The sequence below is a fragment of the Anabrus simplex genome, chromosome 1 (assembly GCF_040414725.1).
Source record: "Anabrus simplex isolate iqAnaSimp1 chromosome 1, ASM4041472v1, whole genome shotgun sequence".
Classification (NCBI taxonomy): domain Eukaryota; kingdom Metazoa; phylum Arthropoda; class Insecta; order Orthoptera; family Tettigoniidae; genus Anabrus; species Anabrus simplex.
In genome coordinates this window covers 40,296,757-40,323,214 of record NC_090265.1, presented here as the reverse complement: position 1 = coordinate 40,323,214, position 26,458 = coordinate 40,296,757, and the positions used below count along the sequence as shown (strand labels likewise).

Below are 26,458 nucleotides of genomic sequence, written 5' to 3'. Positions count from 1 at the left end.
TTACGTACTTTACCACTTTACAAGTACATTTGGTGTTACGCTCACAGTGACACACGTATGTCTTTTGTCTTACATTTTCCACAATTTCGTGTGTGATGTCTGTGTTCACTGAAGTTCTTTGCTTTCGTTTCATTGCTTCAGTTGTCAGTGACATCATTTCCTGAATTGTATCGCGATATGCGGATCGGAGGACTGAAGTTCACTAAGACACTTATGACTGAGATGAACAATCTTGTCTAAATGAGGTAGGTACCGAATGTGTTGCTTATTGTTTGGGAATACTAAGAACTTTGTCCCAGGAGGGCAATTTCTATAGGAGTAGTTACATCCAACCACAGAGCAATTTGTTCTACTCTTTTTAGAACTTTCTTTCATCTCGAACTTGATTTCGTTATCTCAACAAACGCAGCCTGATAATCGCGATGCTTTACTTCACTGACGAGAGCAAGTCACATGAACTATTCGAGCAACTTGTCGCCAGAGCGCAGCAACATCCATGCGCACGAGGTCTATAGAAGTCTTGACATCTTACACAACTCTAAATCTCTAAATAAGTCTAAAGCTTTTTCTAAATCTGATGTATACAGATTTAAATGCAACAACTGCAATTCCTCCTACGTCGGACAAACTGGCCGCAACTTCAATATCAGGTACTCTGAACATGTCAACGCCATTAAATACAACAGATTCTCTGCCATAGGACAGCACATACAAGACTCCAAGCATAGTTTCACCAGTATTGACAATGACATAAATATACTTAAAATCATTAACAAAGGCCCTCTATTAAACATTACTGAAAATTGCTTTATCCACCTTGACCAGTACTTCAACCCTAATTTCAATTTAAACGACATTTCTGACATTTTTGACTTCCTAATTCTTCTTCTCAAAAATTCCAAATTCCAAAACCCCAATTCTATTTTCCATGCCTTACATAGTTCCCACCCACATTTTCTACCTCCAATAACCCACCCTCCTAACCCACCCTAAACTACCCCTCCTTCATTTCCCTATCTTATCCTTCCTCATTACCATCTAACTTCAATTTCTTTTATTCTTTCTCTTATTTCACTATCACTCTTCCTCGTTTAATTCATTCTTTCTTCTAAAAAAAACCCACGACCTTCATTTCGGTTCTCCTCTTTCAAATTTTTACTCTTGTCTTGCGCCAACTTCGACTACTTCAATCATAACCTAAAATTTTCATTTAAAAAAAGTAGCGCACTGTGCATATAAGTTTTCATTTGTTTTCCGATATTGCGCTTTTTACTACATTTTTTTTCTTCTCTCTACAATTGTTTTTTCAAGTCAACTGTTTTCCAAGAACTTAGCAGGAGTACAAGTACTCATTCAATTACTCTGATTTGCGTCGTATATTTTTATATACGTACTTAACTTCCCGCAACTGTGACAAATTCTGGACCTTCAAAACATTCTCCACTCTACTTTGGCGTCCGACCGCAGCGCATGACCTTGAATGTGCCGCGCTGATCACCAGGAGCTGGCGGCTTTCTACTACAAATCTATTCGTCTGCGACTTGAAGTTATTTTTGATCTTCGTATATTAGTTGATAGTGTTGTGACTTTGTGCATGACAGAATGTGGTGTCGTGTCTTTGTGCCTATCAGAGTGTGAAACTGACCTCCAATATTCATAAACATTGTACATGTTTTTACGGCTGATGATGACCTTGACTAAGGTCGAAACCGGTCCCATTTAAATAGGAATGTGATTACTGCATTTCTTTCTTTTAAGTATTGAATAGGTTGAACCTCCTTTTCAAATATTTAATTTTTAACATCAATAATTTCAATACGGAACAATGAAATTTTTATCTTTAAACGATGATGGTTGTTGTTTAAATGGGCTTAACATCTAGGTCCTCAGATCAATCAATCAATCAATCAATCAATCAATCAATCAATCAATCAATCAATCAATCAATCAATCAATCAATCAATCAATCAATCAATCAATCAATCAATCAATCAATCAATCAATCAATCAATCAATCAATCAATCAATCAATCAATCAATCAATCAATCAATCAATCAATCAATCAATCAATCAATCAATCAATCAATCAATCAATCAATCAATCAATCAATCAATCAATCAATCAATCAATCAATCAATCAATCAATCAATCAATCAATCAATCAATCAATCAATCAATCAATCAATCAATCAATCAATCAATCAATCAATCAATCAATCAATCAATCAATCAATCAATCAATCAATCAATCAATCAATCAATCAATCAATCAATCAATCAATCAATCAATCAATCAATCAATCAATCAATCAATCAATCAATCAATCAATCAATCAATCAATCAATCAATCAATCAATCAATCAATCAATCAATCAATCAATCAATCAATCAATCAATCAATCAATCAATCAATCAATCAATCAATCAATCAATCAATCAATCAATCAATCAATCAATCAATCAATCAATCAATCAATCAATCAATCAATCAATCAATCAATCAATCAATCAATCAATCAATCAATCAATCAATCAATCACTACTGATCTGCATTTAGGGCAGTCGCCAAGGTGGCAGATTCCCTATCTGTTGTTTTCCCAGCCTTTTCTTAAATGATTGCAAAGAAATTGGGTCATTGGCCCCTAATGGTACGAGCTGACTGAAATGTAATAATAATAATAATAATAATAATAATAATAATAATAATAATAATAATAATAATAACAACAACAATTTTAAATGTATCCACTGACTAGAATTTAAAACAAATGATGAAAGTATTATGAATAAAATAATCAGTGGAACTAATTTTGCAATGACTTATGTTCTTATAAAATGATATAAAAGATAAAAATAGAATAAGGCATTGTCTTTGAAGTGAATTTATATATATCATCATCATCATCATCTGCTTACCCTCCAGGTTCGGTTTTTCCCTCGGACTTAGCGAGGGATCCCACCTCTACCGCCTCAAGGGCAGTGTCCTGGAGCTTCAGACTCTTGGTCGGGGGATACAACTGGGGAGAATGACCAGTACCTCGCCCAGGCGGCCTCACTTGCTATGCTGAACAGGGGCCTTGTGGAGGGATGGGAAGATTGGAAGGGATAGGCAAGGAAGAGGGAAGGAAACTGCCGTGGCCTTAAGTTAGGTACCATCCCGGCATTCGCCTGGAGGAGAAGTGGGAAACCACGGAAAACCACTTCCAGGATGGCTGAGGTGGGAATCGAACCCACCTCTACTCAGTTGACCTCCCGAGGCTGAGTGGACCCCGTTCCAGCCCTCGTACCACTTTTCAAATTTCGTGGCAGAGCCGGGAATCGAACCCTGGCCTCCGGGGGTGGCAGCTAATCACGCTAACCACTACACCACAGAGGCGGACTTATATATATCATTCAAATTAAAAGTTTATAAAGCGCATTAAAATACACAAAGACAAACTAAAACAGAGTCAACAGAATAAAAATGGTTAACAATAAAATAAAAATTAAAAACAAACAGAAAATTCACTTTTAAACCTGATAAAACAGGCCACTTCCCTCATAAAATGGATTACAAGGTCTACTGACTGCTCGTTATCTGTAGAATGAGGGAGATGGTACTGGAAGTTTTAGATTGGCCAGGTCTGTGCACTCGATAAGGATGTGTACTACAGTCAGATGACCACTGCATGTATACACCGAGGAGGTGCTTCTCTCTTCAGTAAGTAGGAGTGTGTTGCTATATCATAGGCGATCTGAAGACGACATAATATCACTGCTTCTCTCTGAGAAACTCGGACGGAAGTCTTCCATACCTTCGCAGCTCCTTTTATCACTCTCAACTTATTTGGAAGAGGGGTGGCCTGCCATTCCATCTCCCAATGGGACATAACCAAACGTCTCAGGTGAGAATGAATATCACTGGCTGGAACCTTGTAAGACAATCGGGGCAATGTGACCCCCTCCTTGGCAGCCCTATCAGCTACCTTGTTTCCCATTACACCCGTGTGGTTTGGGAGCCACAGAAATGTGATTCTGGTGTTAGCACTCTAGCCCCCGGCCAGCAGGTTCTGGATTTGCTGCACCAGAGGGTGCCACGTGAAACATGTATCAAAAGACTGTAACAAGCTCAAGGAGTCAGTATACAGCACAAAGTGCAACACGTTCATTGGACAGCGCGTAGCCTACCGCAGAGCTTTAAGGATAGCATAGAGCTCTGCTGTGTACACACTACAGGCTTCCGGTAGAGGGAAAAGAAACCACTTATTATCAACAACTAACGCACAGCATACTTTTGCTTCTGCCCTCGAACCATCCATGTAAATAACTACTGAACCTTGATACTGGTTAACAGGAAGAACTTCCGATAGATGGACGGGTCTATGTTCACATTTGGGCCGATGTGCAGATCCAGGATAATTTCAGGTCTCTGTATTAACCAGGGAGGTACCTTACCAGGTCGTCTAACAAGACAAGTAATAAGTACATGAAACAATCTATAGCGTGTACCAACTGGCTGTGTTGCTCATGGATAAGTAGTGTACAGCCAACAGCTTCCATTTGATTAATATTGTATGTACAACAATCCTACTCTCATGGGCCAACTTTGACCTTTAACACTCCTACAACATGAAAACACCCTTAAAATATAGATTATTCATCACAAAGATGACTTTTCTGAAACTTCTCCATGCAAAATTCAGCAGTTGCCTGCTAGTGCCAATACATGGTGGCATTTTGTATCTGCACTGACAAGTATAGCTTCGAGCATTCAGTTGTGGGTTACAGTATAAAATGAGAAAAATTAATCCCATAAATGTTGTCAAAATATGAAAGACGAAGTTCCGACAGGCTGAACAAGGAAACACAATTGAGTTCAAGGATATGGAGTTTTTAAAATTTATTTACAATTTGTTTTACGTCACACCAACACAGATAGGTCTCATGGCGACGATGGGATAGGAAAGGGCTAAGAGTGAGCAGGAAGCGACCATGGCCTTAATTAAGGTACAGTCCCAGTATTTTCCTGGTGTGAAAATGAGAAACCACAGAAAACCATCTTCAGGACTGCCGACAGTGGGGTTCGAACCCACTATCTGCCGATTACTGGATACTGGCTGCACTTAAGTGACTGCAGCTATTGAGCTCGGTTATATGGAGTTTGCAAGAAATCAGCTTCATTTTCCGTATCAAATCCTGTTTACAATGATACCGTACTGTTGTTTTGCCGAAAGGAGTTACAGTAATCATTTCTGAACTAAAAGGGATAGATCGGAGACTTCTACGCCTTTAACGAGGAAGTAGGCAGCAGGACTACAGAACTTCTTTGAAAGTCGGATTACAAGAAAACACAACAGTTTATTCGCTAGAGCAGGAAATTTGACTATATCTGTGCCGCATACACCTTCAACATAGACCACGCTAATGAACTTGTCACTGGTTCGGTCGTAGAGGAGCCGTACCTAATTAGCCATTTAATCGGAGATCACTGTTACACTCCTTTCTGTTGATCTGAGAGTTTTCTGTACATTCAGCTCTAAGTCTTACCTTTACTAATTGGGAAATCTCCACAAACACTATCAAGATTTTTCATTTAGACTACCGTACTTGTCCAGAGTACTTTGTGACGGAGCTGACACTAGACCACGAGTCCTGCCATATTCGTAACCGTTTGGGATACGCCGCATAGTACGCGTGATTTGTTCTGACTGCCCGTATTTTGTCTTGCGAAAATTATGGATTTGATTATTTAAAAACGGTCGTTTTCCTTTATATTTGGCTGCTTCCTTTACTTTATTCAGACGATCAATTTCTGGGTTGTCTTCGAATTGTTTCTGTAGTCTTTTAACTTCATTGTGGTTAGTCATCAACTGTTATCGCAGTCTCAGAATTCTTTAGCGGAACCTCTAATGTCTGATTTTCTGATCACTGCTGTCATTCTTCCTCGTTGGAATATTGACTTGGATTGATACATTGTTGTTCAAATGAATTTCGTACTCGTCATCCAATGTATTTCCTGCAGTTGAAGAGCTTGTTTCATCACAGATTTCTTCAGAAGAAATATCTTGTCGCTGTCTGATCTTTCGTGGAGTTATTTTTCTGGTTTGAAGGTAATGGGGATAATTCGAAGAGCGACTAGACACGCTCTCTGGCTTCAATATATTTTTCTATAAGTTTTATCTTTTATCTCCATCTCTAAAATTCAGGCTACAAACACGAGAATAATCGGATGAAATCCATTGATTACCCTTGGTTGATCCTTGCCTTGATATAGCGTTAAGCCAATTTTCCCAAATTTCTTTACTTGGGGGGATAACAGCAATCCTCTCACCTGAAGAATTTGGATTTACTGCTTTGATATACAGAGATGAACACAACCATTAATCATTTTACAACCAGGGACACACACATAAATGCTCGATGCAAACGTACTATACTGAAATTCAAGTCAAGAGCTTAGGAAAAGTATCCTTCCGCATGTGAGCACGTCCCCTGTTCCACCTTCCCGTCTCGTCATGGTTCTCCATCTCCGCCACAACCAGCTTATCATTAACGCCGTGCGTCCATCTGACAAGTACAGTACTTCATTCTGAAATAGTGAAGCATCAAACGAAATCACTTCCTTTCACATAGCTCTACTTTGATTACGTGCCATACCTTTTCATTCCTTTATTGACCATGTAAAACCCTGCAGATTACTGACGAATACCGAGGCAAGAGAAGCAAGGTTTATTTTTATTTCATAATGCAATTTGTGTGAGGCACATGGAGACTTACAACGTAAGTATACGATTCCGCTCTCGTGCAACGACTGTCAGTGGCAGTTTCTCAGTTAAAAAAGCTGAAAAACCCACCCGTGAGTGGGATTGCAAAATACACTGCTTCTAGGAATGTTATAAATATTGTAGTCTCGTCATTCGGAAGGTAAAAACGAACTCATGATCCTCTCATGACAACATTTCTGCAGGTAGAGGGCGGTTACGAATATAAAGTAAGTACACATTATTATTATTATTATTATTATTATTATTATTATTATTATTATTATTATTATTATTATCATCATCATCATCGAATACGCCAAGGATCCTATTCCCATACCGTCTTAAGGCCCTCCCTGTTTTATTTACGGCGAGTGCTGAGCTGACACATCGATCTTTCGCTGGAGACTTGGATTTTCCGTGGAGTTTAAATTCCAAGCGAGCGGCGTAAACACTGTACACAGAAACGCCGATCAACTGCGCGGACTTTTTCACGTCTTCCACAGTCCACAGTGGATTCTAATCTCGTAGGCTACTGTAAACGTTTAAAACAATTTGGTTTAGATTTTCTACTTTATTTTTTTCCACTTTTGTTAGCTGTAAAGTATTTTACAGGGGACTCAAGCGTCACAGCATCACACACGTCTTGCTCACATCTGGCAGCCATTATGAATACTGAACTGAACACGCTGTTGCAGCCAGTATTGCCAACAGTTTTCTTTGATCCATCTTCAACGTCACACATATTATGCGAACTTATCAGCAGTGGAATGAACTCGAACAAACTTACTAAGTACACAGTGCAATAAGATATCAATATCATATTAAATAATTATTATTTTGTTTCATACACCACGGAAAACAATAACTATTCATAGCCATCTACGTAAGAAATTTAAGAGTTGGTAACGAACCCGAATAACATACAACCTGTGATATATTTCCCATATTTATACAGGGCAAAAATTTTAATTCATCAAGTCAGTTCACCAGAATATCTAACCAAACTGAAGAAAGCTCCTGACTTCAGGAACAAGTAACAAACCTAGGGAACTATTTGGCGCTGCGGAAGCCTTTCCACCGACCAGAAGTCTGACTAACATCAAAGGGATCGCTAAGGTCTTGAGTTGACTCTCAGTATAGAACACAATAACGTAGGTGAGTATATACTCACATCACGCTTTGGTAGGTACGGAGATAAGTTGGGTGCGTTAGCTGGCGCCCGAAGCGGAGGTTCGTGACACTAAGAGCTCACGCTGAGAAGCATGTTAACCGCATAGCATAGAGCAGGCAGTATATAGCTCTCTTTGGTATACAGGATTAAGACGACGGTGCTGTTATATCATGTGATTCAGAGGGAGTCGTCACACTATTCATTTTTATTCGTCCTGGTAGTAGGTTAAAATGTAGGTCATCAGCATCATAAATGGCGATACAAGAGTTCCAATCTGGGTAGAGAAAGGCAAAGGGGGAGGGAAAATCAGAATCAGATGAGAAGTGGACATGACAGATGGAAATTATGAAAGAGAGAGGCTTGAAGTAAGTAAAAGGAAATTATATTACACTCAGTTCAAGGTCTTGTGCTCACATATCATGCTCCACTAGTTGTTCGCCCTGGGTTGTTGAGGGAATGCGATGATATAGCTTTTTACAAGCGGCACGTCTTATGGTATCCCGCGAGAATAAAGAACAAGATCGGTAAAGAAACAGCCATCTGTTCTTCATAACTGGTTCATAAAAAAGATGCAGTCATACATGGATAAAAAACTTACCGTACACGATGCATGCCGAGGTCCAAGTTCTCAGAGTGGTTGAGGAACTGCAGAGCATCGGGATTATACAGCTGAATACGAGAGGAAGATGAAGTCATGACGGGTTCCAGAACGCGATCAATGACATGCAGTACTTGCTGTTTATTGGCCACATTGGTTGTGACGTAATCCGATCGGCCAGGAATGATGCGAGCATTGTTTATATAGATCTCTTCTCCCTGTGGACCTCTGCGGCGCGTCACCCAGAGTGGAGGATTTCCTTCAAGCTCGGACAGCACCTGACTACCCAGCTGGTGCAAGGTCTGCGCCAAGTTTGCTGCAATGGAAATAGGAATGTTTTGGGTTAAACACAAATATTACACCAAAATGAGGTCAAGGAAGAATTCTTTCAAACAATACAGTAACACTGCTATCGATGGCGATAACTGACTATTTACATAAGAGTAAAATGCTTCTATCCGAGATTTACATTCAGCACTCATTTCAAAAATGACCAAACAACATAATTATGCCAGGTCAACATTTTAACGGAGAACGGGTCGATCAAAATTAAAACAAGGAAACAGCTTAAACAGATCATCAACCACATACTCTTAATGTAGAATTATGCAAAAATGATGCACTACAGTACATTTGTAGGATGTTCTTATATTGGTATAATATTTTATCTACCGGGCGAGTTGGCCGTGCGCGTAGAGGCGCGCGACTGTGAGCTTGCATCCGGGAGATAGTAGGTTCGAATCCCACTATCGGCAGCCCTGAAAATGGTTTTCCGTGGTTTCCCATTTTCACACCAGGAAAATGTTGGGGCTGTACCTTAATTAAGGCCACGGCCGCTTCCTTACAACTCCTAGGCCTTTCCTATCCCATCGTCGCCATAAGACCTATCTGTGTCAGTGCGACGTAAAACCCCTAGCAAAAAAAAAAAAACTCTAAATGTAACGGCATATTGCATCGAATAATGGAGGCTCAATAGAGTCAAGCTACGTAGTAGAATGAAGCACAGAATACTATTATAGCATTATGGCATAAATATGTCTTATGCCTCGTGGTCATCTGACAATTTGCGTTACGAAACTTAGCGTCACAAAATGTGTGACGGAAGTGTACCTCAGCAACCGTGTGGACTGTGATGTAAGGCATGGCCAGACAATATTATCTAGCAACCGCGCAGGCTAGATTTTATGGATGATGGTCATCTGAAATGAGCAACTGGGTGGCTATGGCCGAGAGTCACATTTGATTTTCGCAAAGCGAAAAGAGTTCTTTTTTTCTGTCGTTCTCCCACTATTTGAACTTGAAGAGCAACGTGCTGTGAGCAGAGAAAATAAAAGCGAAACATTGCACAGTACAGTATTTGCAATTACAGCCATAGCAATAATAATTATTATTTTAGCATTAGCATGATGGGTATCATTACCTATTGGTAAAAATTAGTTTTGAATATAGAGAAACTGTAGGAGGATGTATCGCCATCAAGGCCGCGGGTTTCTGCACGTGGTACCTTCAAACAACAGCTAGCTTCTCAAAATGCACGTTTACTTTCGGATTTGCCATGATGTCATCTCCATTAATCACACAATTTGGACATACAATCGACGGATATGATCAGTAGATCGGCCTCCGTGTGTTCGGTGTTCTGTCTTTCCCTGCACTTTCTTGTCCGTTCAGCCCCACTCATAGCGGACCTTCTTCTGGTTTCTTGATCTGCTCTATCAGACTGAGCATGTTTCAGTTTCGAATTAAATGAAGAGGCCATGTAACCACACTTATACCTACACGCTCACGACACGCGTACTGAAACTTCTTATTTAATCAGACTGTTGGTCCGAGCACGCCTTAACACTCCGGCTGAGAGCGCGAACATTGAACTAGTGTACAAATTCTCCACTACTCACATCTCAGGATGCCGGTCGGTCGGATCGGTGGCAGACACTCATTTCTACCTCATCATGCATGGTCTTTACTAAAAGTGACATCCTGACGTTTTTAGGAATGTGACGATGGTCAACGGATAGGATCAGTCTTGATTGGTAGAGTGAGGAATCTTATACTTCAATACTTTTCCTTTGGAGAGTCATCTCATCATTTTCACTTTCGTCTTGTGGTTGTATGTAACCAATCTGAAAATTACAAAACCAATAGTTTCAACCGGTTCGACTGACAGTGTCAGATTGTAAACTTCAACACCGGACAGCCTCTTCGAAACGAAATAGGCAACATGAAATTTCTACGAGCTTGATATGCCACATGTAAGGAAGCTTATTAAAATATTGGTCGAATATTTAAATGGACACACCCCTAAAACTGTCTACATTTCGACTAGCCTCGGGATGTGTTGATGTATCCTCAAGGCCAAAACACGTGTCCAACTTCTTGTCATATAACAATTGCTGCTTTATTGCTACTTCATCAATATTGAGGGAGCACACTTTTTCGGCCCGATTCATACATTTTCTATGAAAAGTCTTTCTTTGACGAGATATGTCACTACTGTTTGGTACGATGTGTCTTCCAGGTAATGACTCAATGTGCTTCTAGAAGGCAAATAGGAAAAATGATTTCGTGCGTAAGTTCAACTCTTCGGAGAAATAAATTGCCAGATAACGCACAGTTTTATGTGGTTTTCTGACGAACGTAGTGACAGCTTGTGTAATTTAAAATTTGGTCCTGTATAAATGAGGTCTTCGAGTCTTCAGGATTGAGCTCATTGGTTTTCATTATTGTTTTTAAGTGAATATGATACTGATTGCTGAACTCATCTGTTTTCACTTTCTCTATTTCCAAATCATCTTCCACTTTCTTCATTTTCTGATCGACGCGCCACAATTTCAGTCTCAAACGGTTTTTTCCCTTGCTGGCTTCTAAACAATTATAGGTTTTCTGCACTCGAATAGACTTACTGGCACCATCTGCCAGCTGACTAACCTACGCATAGTAATCGTAAACAGCTGAGTCATAATCGAGATTCTCTTCCCCTTCTTTCCAGTGTTTTGCCCTAGTTCCCGTGACCATTCAGAAGATAACTAGCACTACAGTATTTCACACCAAACTACACGAAATACGTGCTGCTACAGTATGAAACCCCAGCTAACTTAAAACCACGGTCTCAGAATTAAGGAAATAGGTTCCCTGGATTCTATACACGCAGAGAGATCGCTTCTGAGAGAAATGCGGTAAAAACCATCACGTGTTCTTTTGAAAGCACAGGAAGCGTGGAGAGCAGAGAGGCGCGCAGTACATAGCAGAAGGCGATGGTCCGAGTAAATTATTTATTTAGCAAATGAAAGCTGTTTGTTACGTCTAAATTGGACAATGCGTGTGATTACAGTGCCTTCTCGAAGTTAAATAACTAAACTCGCGTCAGTACATTTCCTCTAAATTTTTCACTCTCTCCCCTCCTTTCCATTACTAACACGAGTCCAGACTTTGCAATTCCTTACCAGCCAGTGTCAGGGACGGTGATTCATTAACTAAATTAAAAAAGATCCTGTCGAGATTATCTGTTGGAAATTATCGACTGACGTATGAACTGTACAGCTGAGTGTATTCAATCACTACTGATCTGCATTTAGGGCAGTCGCCCAGGTGGCAGATTCCCTATCTGATGTTTCCTAGCCTTTTCTTAAATGACTGCAAAGAAACTGGAAATTTATTGAACATCTCCCTTGGTAAGTTATTCCAATCCCTAACTTCCCTTCCTATAAACGAATATTTGCCTCAATTTGTCCTCTTAAATTCTAAATTTATCATCATATTGTGATCTTTCCTACTTTTAAAGATACCACTCAAACTTATTCGTCTACTGATGTCATTCCATGCCACCTCTCCACTGACAGTTCGGAACATACCACTTAGTCGAGCAGCTCGTCTTCCTTCTCTCAGTTCTTCCCAGCCCAAACTTTGCAACATTTTTGTAACGAAACTCTTTTGTCGGAAATCACCCAGAACAAATAGAGCTGCTTTTCTTTGGATTTTTTCCAGTTCTTGAATCAAATAATCCTGGTGAGGGTTCCATACACTGGAACCATACTCTAGTTGGGGTCTTACCAGAGATTTATATGCATTTTCCTTTACATCTTTACTACAACCCCTAAACACCCTCATAACCATGTGCAGAGATCAGTACACCTTTTTTTTTTCAATCCCATTTATGTGATTACCCCAATGAAGATCTTTCCTCATATTAACACCTAGATAAAACGATCTCCGAAAGGAACTTTCACCCCATCAACGCAGTAATTAAAACTGAGAGGACTTTTCCTATTTGTGCAACTCACAACCTGACTTCTAACCCCATTTATCAACATACAATTGTCTGCTGTCCATCTCACAACATTATCGAGGTCACGTTGCAGTTGCTCACAATCTTGTAACTTATTTATTACTCTGTACAGCCCTTCTGGCTGGTCACCTACCTATAATCGAATATTTGCCTCAATTTGTCTTCTTGAATTCCAACTTTATCTTCATATTGTGATCTTTTCTACTTTTAAAGACACCACTCAAACTTAATCGTCTACTAATGTCATTCCACGCCATATCTCCACTGACAGCTCGGAACATACCTCTTGTCCAACAGCTAATCTCCTTCCTAACAAGTCTTCCCAATCCAAACTTTCCAACATTTTTTAAAGTTTTAAAAGTTTTTTTTTAAGTTCTTGAATAAAATAATCCCGGTGTGGATCTCATACACTGGAACCATACTCTAGTTGGGGTCTTACCAGAGACTTATATGCCCTCTCCTTTACATACTTACTACACCCCCTAAACACCCTCATAACCATGTGCAGAGATCTGTAACCTTTATTTACAATCCCATTTATATGATTACCCCAATGAAGCTAGGTACTTACAGTGATCCCCACAAGGAATTTTCACCCCATCAACGCAGTAATTAAAACTGAGTGGACTTTCCTTATTTGTGAAAATCACAACCTGAATTTTAACCCCATTTATCATCATACCATTGCCTGCTGTCCATCTCACAACATTATAGAGGTAATTTTGCAGTTACCTACAATCTTGTAACTTATTTGATACTCTATACAGAATAACATCACCCGCAAAAAGCGTTATCTCCGATTCCACTTCTTTACTCATATCATTTATATATACAGTATAAGAGAACATAAAGGTTAAATAATACTGCCTTGAGGAATTCCCTTCTTAATTATTAGAACGTCGGATAAAGTTTCGCCTACTCTAATTCTCTGAGATCTATTTTCTAGAAATATACTGTACAAACCCATTCAGTCACTCTTTTGGCTAGTCCTATTACACTCATTTTTGCCAGCAGTCTTCCATGATCCACCCTACCAAATGCCTTAGACAGGTCAATCGCGATACAGTCTATTTGATCTCCTGATTCCAAGATATCTGCTATATCTTGCTGAAATCCTACAAATTGAGCTTCAGTGGGATAACCTTTACTAAAACCGAACTGCCTTCTATCGAACCAGTTATTTATTTCGTCATCATGTCTAATATAATCAGAACGAATGGTTTCCCGAAGCTTACACGCAATGCATGTCAAACTGACTGGCGTGTAATTTTGAGCTTTTGTGTCTATCACCCTTTCCTTTGCGCACAGGGGCTACTATAGCAACTCTCCATTCATTTGGTATAGCTCCTTAATGCAAACAATAATCAAATAATTACTTCAGATATGGTACAATCTTCAAACCCATTGTCTTTAGTATATCCCCAGAAATATTATCAATTCCAGCCGCTTTTCTAGTTTTCAACTTTTGTATCTTATTGTAAATGTCATTGTTACCATATGTAAATTTCAATACTTCTTTAGCATTAGTTACCTCCTCTATCTGAACATTATCCTTGTAACCAACAAACGTTAAATACTGCTGACTGAATACTTTTGCCTTTTGAAGATCCTCACATACACACTCCCCTTGTTCATTAATGATTCCTCGAACGTCCTTTTTGGAACCTATTTATGCCTTAAAGTACCTACACATATCCTTCCATTTTATATTGAAATTTGTATGACTGCCAAATATACTTTCCATCATGTTATCCTTAGCTGATTTCTTTGCTAGATTTGATGATGATGTTTGTTATTTTAAGGGGCCTAACATCGAAGGTCAAAGGCCCATTTGCTAGATTCAATTTCCTAGTAAGTTTCTTCAATTTCTCCTTACATTCACAGCCATTCCTAAATAGTTCTTTCTAATCTGCTCCTCCTCCTTATTCTCTTTATTTCTCTGTTATAATAAAGTGGGCCTTTACCATTCCTTACCACTTTTAAAGGTAAAAAACTGTTTTCAATTTACTCAACAACTGCTTTAAACCCATCCCAGTGTCTGTTCACATCTTTATTCACCGTTTTCCACCCATCACAGTAACTTTTTAAGAACTCCCTCATGCCTGCTTTATCAGCCATATAGTACTGCCTAATAGTCCTATTTTTAAGAACTTCCTTTATATCAATTAATTTTAACTGCGACGAAAACAGCTACGTGATCATTAATACCATCTATTACTTCGGTTTCTCCGTAGCACTCATCTGGTTTTACCAGCACCACATCCAGAATGTTCTTCCCTCTAGTTGGTTGCATCGCTTTATGAATCAGCTGTCCTTCCCATATTAACTTATTTGCCATTTGTTGGCCATGCTTCCTGTCGTTAAGTCTCTGGTAAGACCCCAATTAGAGTATGGTTCCAGTGTATGGGACCCACACCATGACTACTTGATACGAGAACCGGAAATGATTCAAAGGGAAGAAAACAGTACGATTTGTTCTGGGTGATTTCCGACAAAGGAACAATGTTACGAAAATATTGCAAAATTTGGGCTGGAAGACTTCGGAGTAAGGAGACGAGAAATTCGATTAAGTGGTATGTTCCGAGCTGTCAGTTGAGAGATGGCGTGGAATGACAGTAGACGAATAAGCTTGAGCGGAGCGTTTAAAGTAGGAAACATCATAATAGGAAGATAAAGCTGGAATTCAAGAAGACAAATCGGGGGGAATATTCCTTTATAGGCCGAGGAGTAAGAGACTGAAATCATTTACCAAGAGATATGCTCGATAGATTTCTAACTTCTTTGAAATTATTTAATGAAATAATAGGTAAATATCTGATAGAGAATCTGCCACCTGTGTTGATCAGTGGTGACATGATGATGATGATGATGATGATTGTACATGATGTTATCATTGAGAGAATCCTACATGAGTTTGGCAATGAAGAAAGAACAGACATAATCGAATTCGTAATAATGATTAGATGGTAAATTAAATGATGCGAAACCTTTAGACAGAATTCCTGACTCCAAAATGGATAGAAAAATATCCCTTCCATTCTAGCTGTTAACATAAAAATGCATAACTCGTAATCGATCGACCGTAGGACGTATGTTCATAGGGTTGTTAAAATAATCTGTGTATTTTGGGGTATACAATCCACGTCCCGATTATTCAGACGTAAACATATAAGTATAAGAAGATAAAGGCCAATGACCAGCTATCAATACATAAGGATTGCTGCTGAAGACAGAAGATTACGATCGCGGAACCCACCCATCAGGGCAGAGAGACATCTGGTGGGTATTAATTTCAACCTCCTGCAAACTTAGAAGAAAGAATTGGTGGAAAGGGTTCCAGGACACTGCCAAGGCATTATAAATACCACAACAAAATCAAGTGGTTTCCATCTGCCCCGGAAAACTATGTCAACCCTAAACAGCATTAGGACAAACCATGGTAGTTGTGCAGATCTTCTCCCACCGCCGTCTCGATCCTCTCATATTGCCTGCTCATATGCCACTATTTTAACACAGGAAGGCGCGAATACCAATATTTCTTAAAGTCGCCGTAAGATTGCACTAATAGACGCAGTGGTGGTGGTGGTTAATGATGCATGCATGTGTGTGAAAAGCTGAGTTATTTTGTACAGTGAGTAAACTTGCCTGTTCACTTCCGTTTGTAGAAGTGATATTTTGTATAGAAGAGTGATATGAATTAATCATGTTGTACTTATAGACATTTTAAAAGTTATTTTAAAGTGCACTTGTTTTCTTCCGTTTGTGCAAGTTATAAAACTACAGATTTCCCCCCGACATACTCAACTGTTTTGTACCACTTTGCAAATCTCGGCAAGGTGGTTGGTTCGCAGCCAGAAATACCTGGTATTCCATGAATGCCGTCTAGAAGGGAATTAAGAGAAAAGTGACTGTCGGCTATATCCAGGTAATGTCCTAATAAAGGATATTCTCAGATTGCTCTCGCATCTGTAGCCTTTACACTTTTACACCTTATTTCAGAAGGTGATTCAAGCCGTGGAGGATAGTGGATTCCCTGTGATAATAATTGTGACGAACGATCACAAAACAAACGTCTTCATGTTTAGACATTTTGGATAATCTCAAATATCCAAATGATAATGTCCCAATCAGTCTAGAAACAAAAAATCAAGCCATAATTTGCGGGTACTTGGTTCATGCTGTTGAAGAGAGGATGGAGTGTGACATTTGCGTCAGCAACATCTCACTGCCTAGAGCTTCGACACCACTAAATGGAACTGATTGTGCATCAGGGTAGAGGAGGACTTTGATACTCAAAACCTTGTTTTGTTGCTTTGATGAAGCATCTGCAGGAGTTTGTTGTAGCTGCTGTGCCCCACTGTCGGAAGTTCTTCAAACTTACGAACGTAATACGAAGAATTGCTACTTCTTCCCTTTCAGAATATGTTCTGGTACAGTGTGAGATCAACGAATATCAGCAAACATATATATAATTTCAAGTGGCTATTTCTAGCCGAGTGCAGCCCTTGTAAGGCAGACCCTCCGATGAGGGTGGGCGGCATCTGCCGTGTGTAGGTAACTGCGTGTTATTGTGGTGGAGGATAGTGTTACGTGTGGTGTGTGACTTGCAGGGATGTTGGGGACAGCACAAACACCCAGCCCCCGGGCCATTGGAATTAACCAATTAAGGTTAAAATCCCCGACCCGCTAACCATTCAGCCAACGAGTCGGACATCAGCAAACTATTAGTGATATTATCCTGATCAAGTTCGTAAGACCTTTATTATAATTGATATTGCGTTGGCAAGAACACAAAATGTTAGCCGCCCGGTAAGGTCCAGGAAAATCTTCAAATTGTGACATGAAGAGGTCAACTACGACTTCATACAGGTAATATTACTGATGTAACTTACAAACTTCAGTGAACATAATATGTCATATTATGACTATACTGCATAGTGTTTTGTAGGCTGTCTTCATAATAAGGCGCTATGAACTTGGTGCATCTATGCCTGCCATCTAGCGGAGAATTTTTGTTGCAGCGTATTCGCAAAAAGCCTTGCACAGAGCAGGCAGTATGGGAGGATTGAGAGGGCGGTGTCTTCTTCACAAGTGGGGACTAGTTCCCTCCCAGAGTGCAGTTGCAGGTCCAACTGTGATAGCCTTTATCAACTTTAAAGTAAAATTGTAAATAATATGAATATGTAATATACTCTATCTAATTTTACAATTATTTGTGATAAATGTACTGCCAAACGCTAAATAAATAAATAAACATCGATGACTTCCCAAACTATTGTGAACACCGTGTAAAATGTCTCTTTAATTCAATGACTTACGTGGTATATCAGAGAATGATATATTCGTGAAAGAAAGAACAAGGGATATGCTTACCCAGAGATAAATATAGTATAAAGACACTATTCATAAATTCAGGCAAAGGGTTAGAAAAGCTTCGCAATGCTCGCAGAGGCGGTGACTTCAGTGACTCATTATTCACCGGATATTAAAACAATCTATAAGAAGAGACACATTGCCAGACTTCCTGTTTCCTCCTCCTGCAACACAACTCTTTAGCTGACGTTCGAGTTCTAATTATCTGTTAAATATTAAACTTTTCCTTTCTCTTCAACCGTACAATGGGACTTGGAATTTAACTTCTACTTATTTTGCCGCTACAGAGGACACTTCATTAAAAACAAAACCATTCATAAACGAACATGAAATCGAACGACAGCGAGCACAAAGAGGAGTTCAGAGTTGTCAAATACTTTGAGTAGACCGACTTCAATATGAAACGTAAACGTTAATCAGAATAGACTGGCGTTTACAAGAACATTTCATAGAATAATTTAAAACATTTGCAATTCCACCACATTTGAAATTATTTTTATGGTTATTAATAATAATTCATGTTTGTTGGAAGTAATAATAATAATAATAATAATAATAATAATAATAATAATAATAATAATAAATGTCAGTGAAGAAATATCAAATTACCAGGCACCTAGCCTTTGTTTCAAACGTCCGGATGGAACTCTAGAAATAAATAACAAAGGAAAATTGGAAACTGTTAACAAACCATTTTCAGCAACTTTTAAACTGTGAATCACCTGGAGAACAACTCACCTTTGAAAAACCCACACCAAATCCAGATTTAGAACCACAGAAAGCATATCGAATCACTTGGAACACACACAACAAAAACTCATTATTTCGGAAAACTAAACTAAGACATTATAATACAGTAATAAAACCTGAAGCATTATACGCATCGGAAACCTTAATCATTGGCGGTAAGTCACTCATAAAAGATATGGAAAAGCAAGAAAGAAAAATGTACGGAAAATTTTCGGCCCAGTCTGCAGAGAGGGAGTGTGGGTGAAAAGGAAATCTCATGAAATGTATTGGATACTGAACATCTCAGACACTATCAGGAAAAGGAGGTTGAAATTCAATGGTCACATTTCTAGAATGATAGACTGACCAAAAGAATTCTAAATCTTGCCCTCACACTGAAAGTCAAGAACAACTGTGTACCGAGCGGTACACCTCCACGCCGCTAGTTCAAATATTGGGCCAGTTGAAACTCCTCTACTGGAGAAAATCTGAACTTTAAAAAACTGTATTAACTCAACAGTTTCTGCGAAGATGGCTCTGTGTGAATTTTGATGTGCTTTTGTTTGTAATTGACCAAGAAGTGTGGATGTTCTCTACCAGATGTCTCTACTAAAAACTATGATTACGCACTCTGGTGCGAAGGAATGAACTTTCTTGAAGAAATTTTGTATTCTTAAGTTTTGTCCTTACTACATTTTGTTCTTTCATTTTTTTGGGTTGGCAATATTAATCTTCCTGTCCGCCAGTTTTGAACTCAGCCAATCCCGAATTTATTTAATTAATTTTTGACCAACAGTGTATGTCTTCTTCGATATGGATATGTAGCTCAAAGCTATCCAATAAAGTTGAGGGGGTGTGTCTATTCATTCTTGAAAGGTCTCGAATTTTCCACGAGGGTATAAAAACTGCTGATTTTCTTGTCTCGGGGTCACTAGTATAACATCTAACTCAGTGTGTGGATATGTAGCAGGGGGCGGGAAGCGCCTCTTTCTTCAAGCAGCAGCTCTTCAACAAGGTAATGGCCTTTTAAGATCTTCATTTCTTGCTAGCTCAGCAGTTTAACTCTCGGGGAGGGTTCGAAACCTTTAATATGTAACCCATCTCTTTAAAATGTAAATTCCTTTCAGTCTATGTAGAAACTACAAATATCTTTTACTGTAAAGCGGGGATAGAGAGTGTCTTACCCTCTCGAGCTCCCCTTCATTCTGAAATTAAGGTGACCACGTTTTCGTAACCGTTTTTTTTCTTCCTCAATGTGTTTACGTTTTTTCATACGGGTCACCTCCCTAGCTTGGGATTAGCTCATATATTATCGGCCTAGCGCCACATAGGTTTTTAAAACAAAACTTTAGTGTAGGAGTGCAAGTAATCACCTCCATCCTTTTGTTTTGGGCCATTTAAATTAACCTAGTTTTGCACACTAAGGCCCAGTAGATTGGGTACAAGTTGCCCCTGTTGATTTATAAGTTTGCCTTAAGGGCAGTTGAGTGTAAGGTCTGCTCTTTCCTAAATTTGATTCCTGTGCGCCTCTAGGAGGCTTAACGTTGTAGTTAGGAGCAAGTGCTCTTTGGCATGATGGGGTTTTCTGCCCCTTTGTTTAATTCTGTACCTTGGTAAAGTTGGGCTAATAGCTCAAGGATTGTCATTGTGGGACTCGAAGCCCAGATCTTGTAATTATCCCCTAACTCTTGTAATTTCTTTGCACCTGTTTTTGGCTTGTTGTTGACTTGTTAAGTTTTCAGATTCTATGTCACCACTGTTAAGTTTTGAAAATATAACCTTTGTTGAAATTTTAATTCATTTTTCGAACTTGTAGTTAGACCCATTCCAGCCCGCACCTTCTTTCACCTCTGCTGATTCACCAAAATTCCGTAACAAACTGGCTCAGTGAAATAGAATGAGATCTTCAGGAAATCAACATCAAACGTGAAACTGTGAAAAACCGATTTGCTTTCAGAACACTGATTAGTGACCATTGCTTCGTGGAGTCAAAAGTTAGAACTAATAAAACCTTGGCAGAAGAACGTAAGAAGAATTTCAGTGAGAGGATGAAGAGATTTTGGGAAGAGAAGAAAGCAAAACCATCAGCTAAATAATTTCAAGCGTGCACCTCTGTTGGGCACAACGATGTAATAATAATAATAATAATAATAATAATAATAATAATAATAATAATAATAATAATAATAATAATAATAATAATAATAATAACAATTTTCTCTTACTATTACTAGCCTGGTGCAGCCCTTGTAAGGTGGACCCTCCGACGAGGGTGGGCAGCATCTGGCGTGTAAAAGAAACTGCGTGTTATTGCAGTGGAGGAGAGTTAGGAACGCCCAGTTAACGAGCCTAGGGAATAAACAATTTAAGGTTAAAATCACCGACCCGGCCGGGAATCGAACCCGGGGCCCTCTGAACAGAAGGCAGTACGCTGACCATTCAGCCAAGGAGCTAGATATTGCCAATGAATAGAACAGAGTTCTCTTTTTCCCTGGTTTCGGATCACTAGAAACAGAACCGTCTGTTAGAGGGGGTGACAGAATAACACCTACGGTATCCCCTGCCTGTCACAGGAGGCGATTAAAAGGGGCCCAAAGGTCTCTCAACCTGGCAGCGTGGGTTGGTGACCACGGGGCCCTTAGCCGAGTCCTGGCATTGTTTCTACTTAATTGTGGCAACCTCCTCACTTTCATGCATCCTATCCGACCTTCTTTGGCCAACTCTCATTCTTTTCCGACCCCTACGTCGTTAAATTCCGAGGGGTGGGGAATTTTTAATTGTCACGCCGTTCGTGACCCTCGTCTTTCTTAGGCCGATACCTTCATTTTTCGAAGTGTTGGATCCCTTCCATTCTTTCCTCTCTGATTAGTGTTAATAGAGGATGGTTGCTTAGTTGTACTTCCTCTTATAACAATAACCACCACCACCACCACCGCTGCCAGAAACATCTATTTGCTTTCCGTTGCACCGACACAGATATGTCTTATGCGACGATGGGATAGGAAAGGCCTAGGACGTGGAAGGAAGCGGCCGTGGTCTTAATTAAGGTACAGCCCGCCATTTTCCTGGTGTGAAAATGGGAAACTACGGAATACCATCTTCAGGGCTGCCGACAGTGGGGCTCGAACCCACTATCTCCCGACTACTGGATACTGGCCGCACTTAAGCGACTGCAGCTATCGAGCTTGGTAGCCAGAAACAGAGGAAATAATATAAGTTTATTGAAACCTTAAGTTCTGATATAATAACAATCCTATTGTAATTATTTGTGCCTATTAATCAATTACAATTAGATTTCAGTAGTATATTTTACGCATTATTGTAATGGAAAATCGAAACAATTCAGCTACGGGTGGACATTTTGCAGGCAGAACTTCAAACATTTATCAACTTTTCGGAGAAGAGCGAGTTCATAAAGAAATATTTCGTGAGGAAAAACAGAAAAACTCATGGAGGTGACAAGGAAGGGACAAAGTACAAAAAAATTACGAGTGCAGTTTGTCTTTCAATGCAGTTATTAAATTATGTTCCCGATGTAGCTTTCAAATCAGAATGTTTTAATATCGTTCTGAAACAGCGATAAACTGGAATATTTGTTTCGGAAAATAAGTTAACGCAGAGAACAGATTTCCGTGGTGTTCTCCTTTTTGATGATTTGAAAATTGCCATTCTAGATGAAATATAAGCATTCAAGTAGTAGATACATCATTTTGCGACACACCGAACATCTTGGATATATACAGAGTGGTCGGAAATAACGTGAACTAGATATATGAGCATTAGACGGTTGGTCATACTGATAAATAATTGGAAAAAAATAATTACATATCTCTCACCTTTGTAATTAAAGTTAGCCTTCGCGGGCGACTTCAGATGGGCTTTGCGAGGCGGTGTTCCTAAATCTGCACGTGGCTTCTGACAGACTTGAGAGCGCCAATAGAAGAAATAAACTTCTCCAGGGGAGGGAACTGAACAATGCTGATAGGCTCTGCCCATAGCAAGCACGCTACGGTGACATTGACTGAACCTTACGGTGTGTTAGTGTTTGATGCTCATTTCTCGGCATGCCTGTGCAGATTTAGCATCGACCATTTGAACTCGCCCGAGAAGCGATCTGATTGGCTAAATTCAGCAGCTGATAAAATGACAACGGTGCGATGTATCGACGTAATATTTTCAAATTACCTATCCGTATGACCAACGCTATAAAGCTCGTATACTCCGTTCAGGTTGTTTCTGACAAACCTGTATATTTTTTCCGATAAACGTGCTGCTATTTTTACAACAGATATGCAACATACCTTCAATTTCCATATATTTTTTGTTTCACGGCTCTCAGAACGATAGGAGCAATCCCCGGGGAGCAGTCTGTGTAAACAGCACTTGAACCGGCTCCCGATTCCCCCTCATTTGCCCGCAAGCCCATTGGAGATACGAAACGAGCTAATTTTTGTGATTGTGGCTCGAGGCGATACATTCTCACCCCGACTTCACTGGAGCGTATCTTCAAGGGGGGCTAATTAAAGTATTCAACAAGACGACTTCATCTGTGAGGTTGGGGACGCTCCAGCCTGGGGAAGCTATCGCATTATTATTCTGTGTGTTCATTCGTGCGCTTCGTTCCACAGTTTCGAATTGTCAGGCGACCGAGTAAATGAACTTCCTTGTTGACACGATCATACACGGCAGATATTTGAACGAACGTAACTTGGTCAACGTCATGGGCTGGCTACTTACCACCTCCTACAGTTCACTAGGGATCGTTCGTTACTTCAGTTACCGAGTTCAACTGGGTACTTATCAGTGGCGGCTGGTGGTACCTGAAGCTTGGTGTTGCACCAAAATTTTCAATGTCACATTTTTATATGAGAAGCTTACATAAATAATAATAAACGCTATTGCCGTTAAATAATGAGCTACATTCCCATTACAACTGAAATATATCCACCAATTAAAACACAGGAATAAGAGGTTAATTATACACTATTAACTACATTTATGTTTACCTTACTTGAATTGAAAATTTGCCCTCCTATTTTTCATTGATACAAAATGTTGGTAATATTGCAGGTGGTCCGGTATGGGATGCCCTAGTAACGTGGAATCTATTACCGTTGCGAGAGGGGAGAAAGCAGGAATGAAGTCATATCCGCAGAATGGTACAATCTAATGGGGACATTTAGAATTGTTCCTCGATAGGGGGCTCGCTGGTGTCGTGCAACACCCAAGCACCGATACTTGCAAGCGTGCTACCTGTTGAAACTACATTGTGCCGCGCTGTCCGCTTGGGAGTTGCCGTAAGAAAGCAAACCCCGTGAGTTTGGTTCGAAGCCGACAGTGTTTATTGGTCAATTTCGAAGCATTAGTACATCGAACGACAAAGGATGGTGGATTTTTAACACTTTTAGATTAAATGTTAGGTTTATTAAACTAAAAAATTAGAAGAAAAGATGACAAATGAAATGTAAAAAATTGGAAGTTGTGCAGCACTGCAACAATACCCTGCACCGCCCCTGATAGTTCGTATTTTTTGGAACCATTGAAGGACATTTCTATCGAGATATTGATAAACATAAAAGGAAGGGAGGGAGAGAGGGAGAGAGAGAGGGAGGGAGGGAAGGAGGGAGGTAGGGAGGATACATCTCTGTACACTGTCATGTCTTTCATCATTTAGTTTGTAAGCCTCTATGAATTAACTAGGCGCTTCCGCAATTCTCTACTTGTAACTAGCTCTATGACCTGATTGAGTTAACTAAGAGGCGTCAGGATCTCTCAACTTGCGAACATGGGTTGGCTTCAACGGTTCCCTGAGCTGAATCTGGCATTTCTTCCCCTTACTATAGTGTCAGGCTCCTCACCTTCATCTTTCCTATCCGACCCAGACGGTATTAGGTTTACGAGGCCTAGGGAGTCATTTCCACACCCTTTATAACCCTTCCATTTCTTTTGCCGGTATCTTCATTTTTCGAAGTGTTGGTTATCTTCCACTTTTTCCCTCTGGTTAATGTTAGTAGAGGATGGTTGCTCAGATGTACCACCACCACCACCTTAGTCCTTAACGGATACCCTTATAATTTTCCCCACATTACTATTAAAGCTAGTAGTTTACAGTTATTTTCTAACTGTTAGGTTGCATTTTGCGCTGTCAGCCATATAACAAAGACATCTTGCACTTTTTTTTTGCTAGTGGCTTTACGTCGCAACTATATCACGAATTTGGAGTTTAGAATCACTGATTATAATGAATTGACAGAAAACTAACCCTTGTTATCTCCGACCATTGTATGAAACGACCCTGTGGTAGAAAACCTTAATGCAATCAATATCTGCAATATAGGAGAGAGAGAGAGAGAGGCCTGTTTCGGTCAGTTGTGTATTCTAACCTCTCGCGAATTTCATCGACGACTTTAATGACGAGAGTTTTTGAAATTGTTCCTCAGAAAGTCGTCCCTTCTTATCATAGGCCTATTTCAGTTAGGAACAACCATTTAACAAATCTATGTAAATAAAACAACTGTGCATCAAACGCATGATTTACGGCGGCCATTTTGCTTTTAACCTCGAGTTAACAGTTTAATCCAGGTGAAAGGAGGGGTTAACTTAACTCCCGCTTTAACCTAGAGTTAAAATTAACCCTCCTTGATGAAACAGAATGAATAGTCAAATTCAGAGTTAAAACTCTATAACTCGGGGTTAAAGTTTAACCTACGTTGATGAAACCGGCCGTAAAAATATATAATGTCTGAGAGAAGAAGTTTTTCACTCATATATATTTGCACTGTATACCACCAGAATTTTGCATTTTTAAACATTATGTTCCTTCATTAAATATGTAATTAAAACTATGAATGAATTTTAATAGCATTTTCACGTCCATTTTGCCAGTTTTAGGTCTTTTTATGGATATTGTTTGGTATTTTTACAGGTATTTTAGGCAATTTATAGGTCTTCAACCTCCGAGCTCTATTCATAAGTAACTAGGCTATTCAAGTTGGCAGCAACGATCAGTCTTCATTTCATCTGTCATATTTGCTTTTAAGGGACCAAATTTACATGACTTCAGAAATACATAGAATTAAACACTTCAGCTGTAATAAAAATACGACGAATACACTGCTCACTAAGTATACGGAATTGCTAATCCCCACATACAGTATCTCGAACGTAGTACACGATGGTTGTCACCGCTGAACATAAAAACTGCTGCCCGAACACATTTGGTACCCCCATGCACAGGTCACATGCGGGCTTTAATGAACGGAAAAACAAATATCAACAAACTGGAAACTCTTTTCTGCACGGGCTCTCCCGCGTAAACGCAGGAACTATGGAAACAAACCGTCGTCCTACATTCCCAGATGAAGGTAAACAATGTCTAAACCGTATGATAAGAGAATATTAACATCTCTATCATTTACCTAGGCATTTTTATACGCGGTGAAATAGACCTGAAATGGAAGTCTGGCTGAGCTTAGAGTATTTTGCAATTATATTGATTTCTTTCACCAAATTACAAACTCATTAAGTCTGGAATAGTTTTTTCTTTATTTAATTTC

The 26,458-nt window shown here is 39.5% G+C and overlaps 1 protein-coding gene across 1 annotated transcript in view; it reads right to left on the bottom strand.

Annotated features, from left to right (window-relative positions):
* Fas1 (fasciclin 1) overlaps positions 1-26,458 on the bottom strand; it is a 219,556-nt gene that overhangs the window by 131,673 nt on the left and 61,425 nt on the right. The window contains exon 4 of the mRNA XM_068226527.1: positions 8,516-8,831. Coding sequence (XP_068082628.1) covers positions 8,516-8,831 — 316 coding nt within the window. The remainder of the gene's footprint in view (positions 1-8,515; positions 8,832-26,458) is intronic.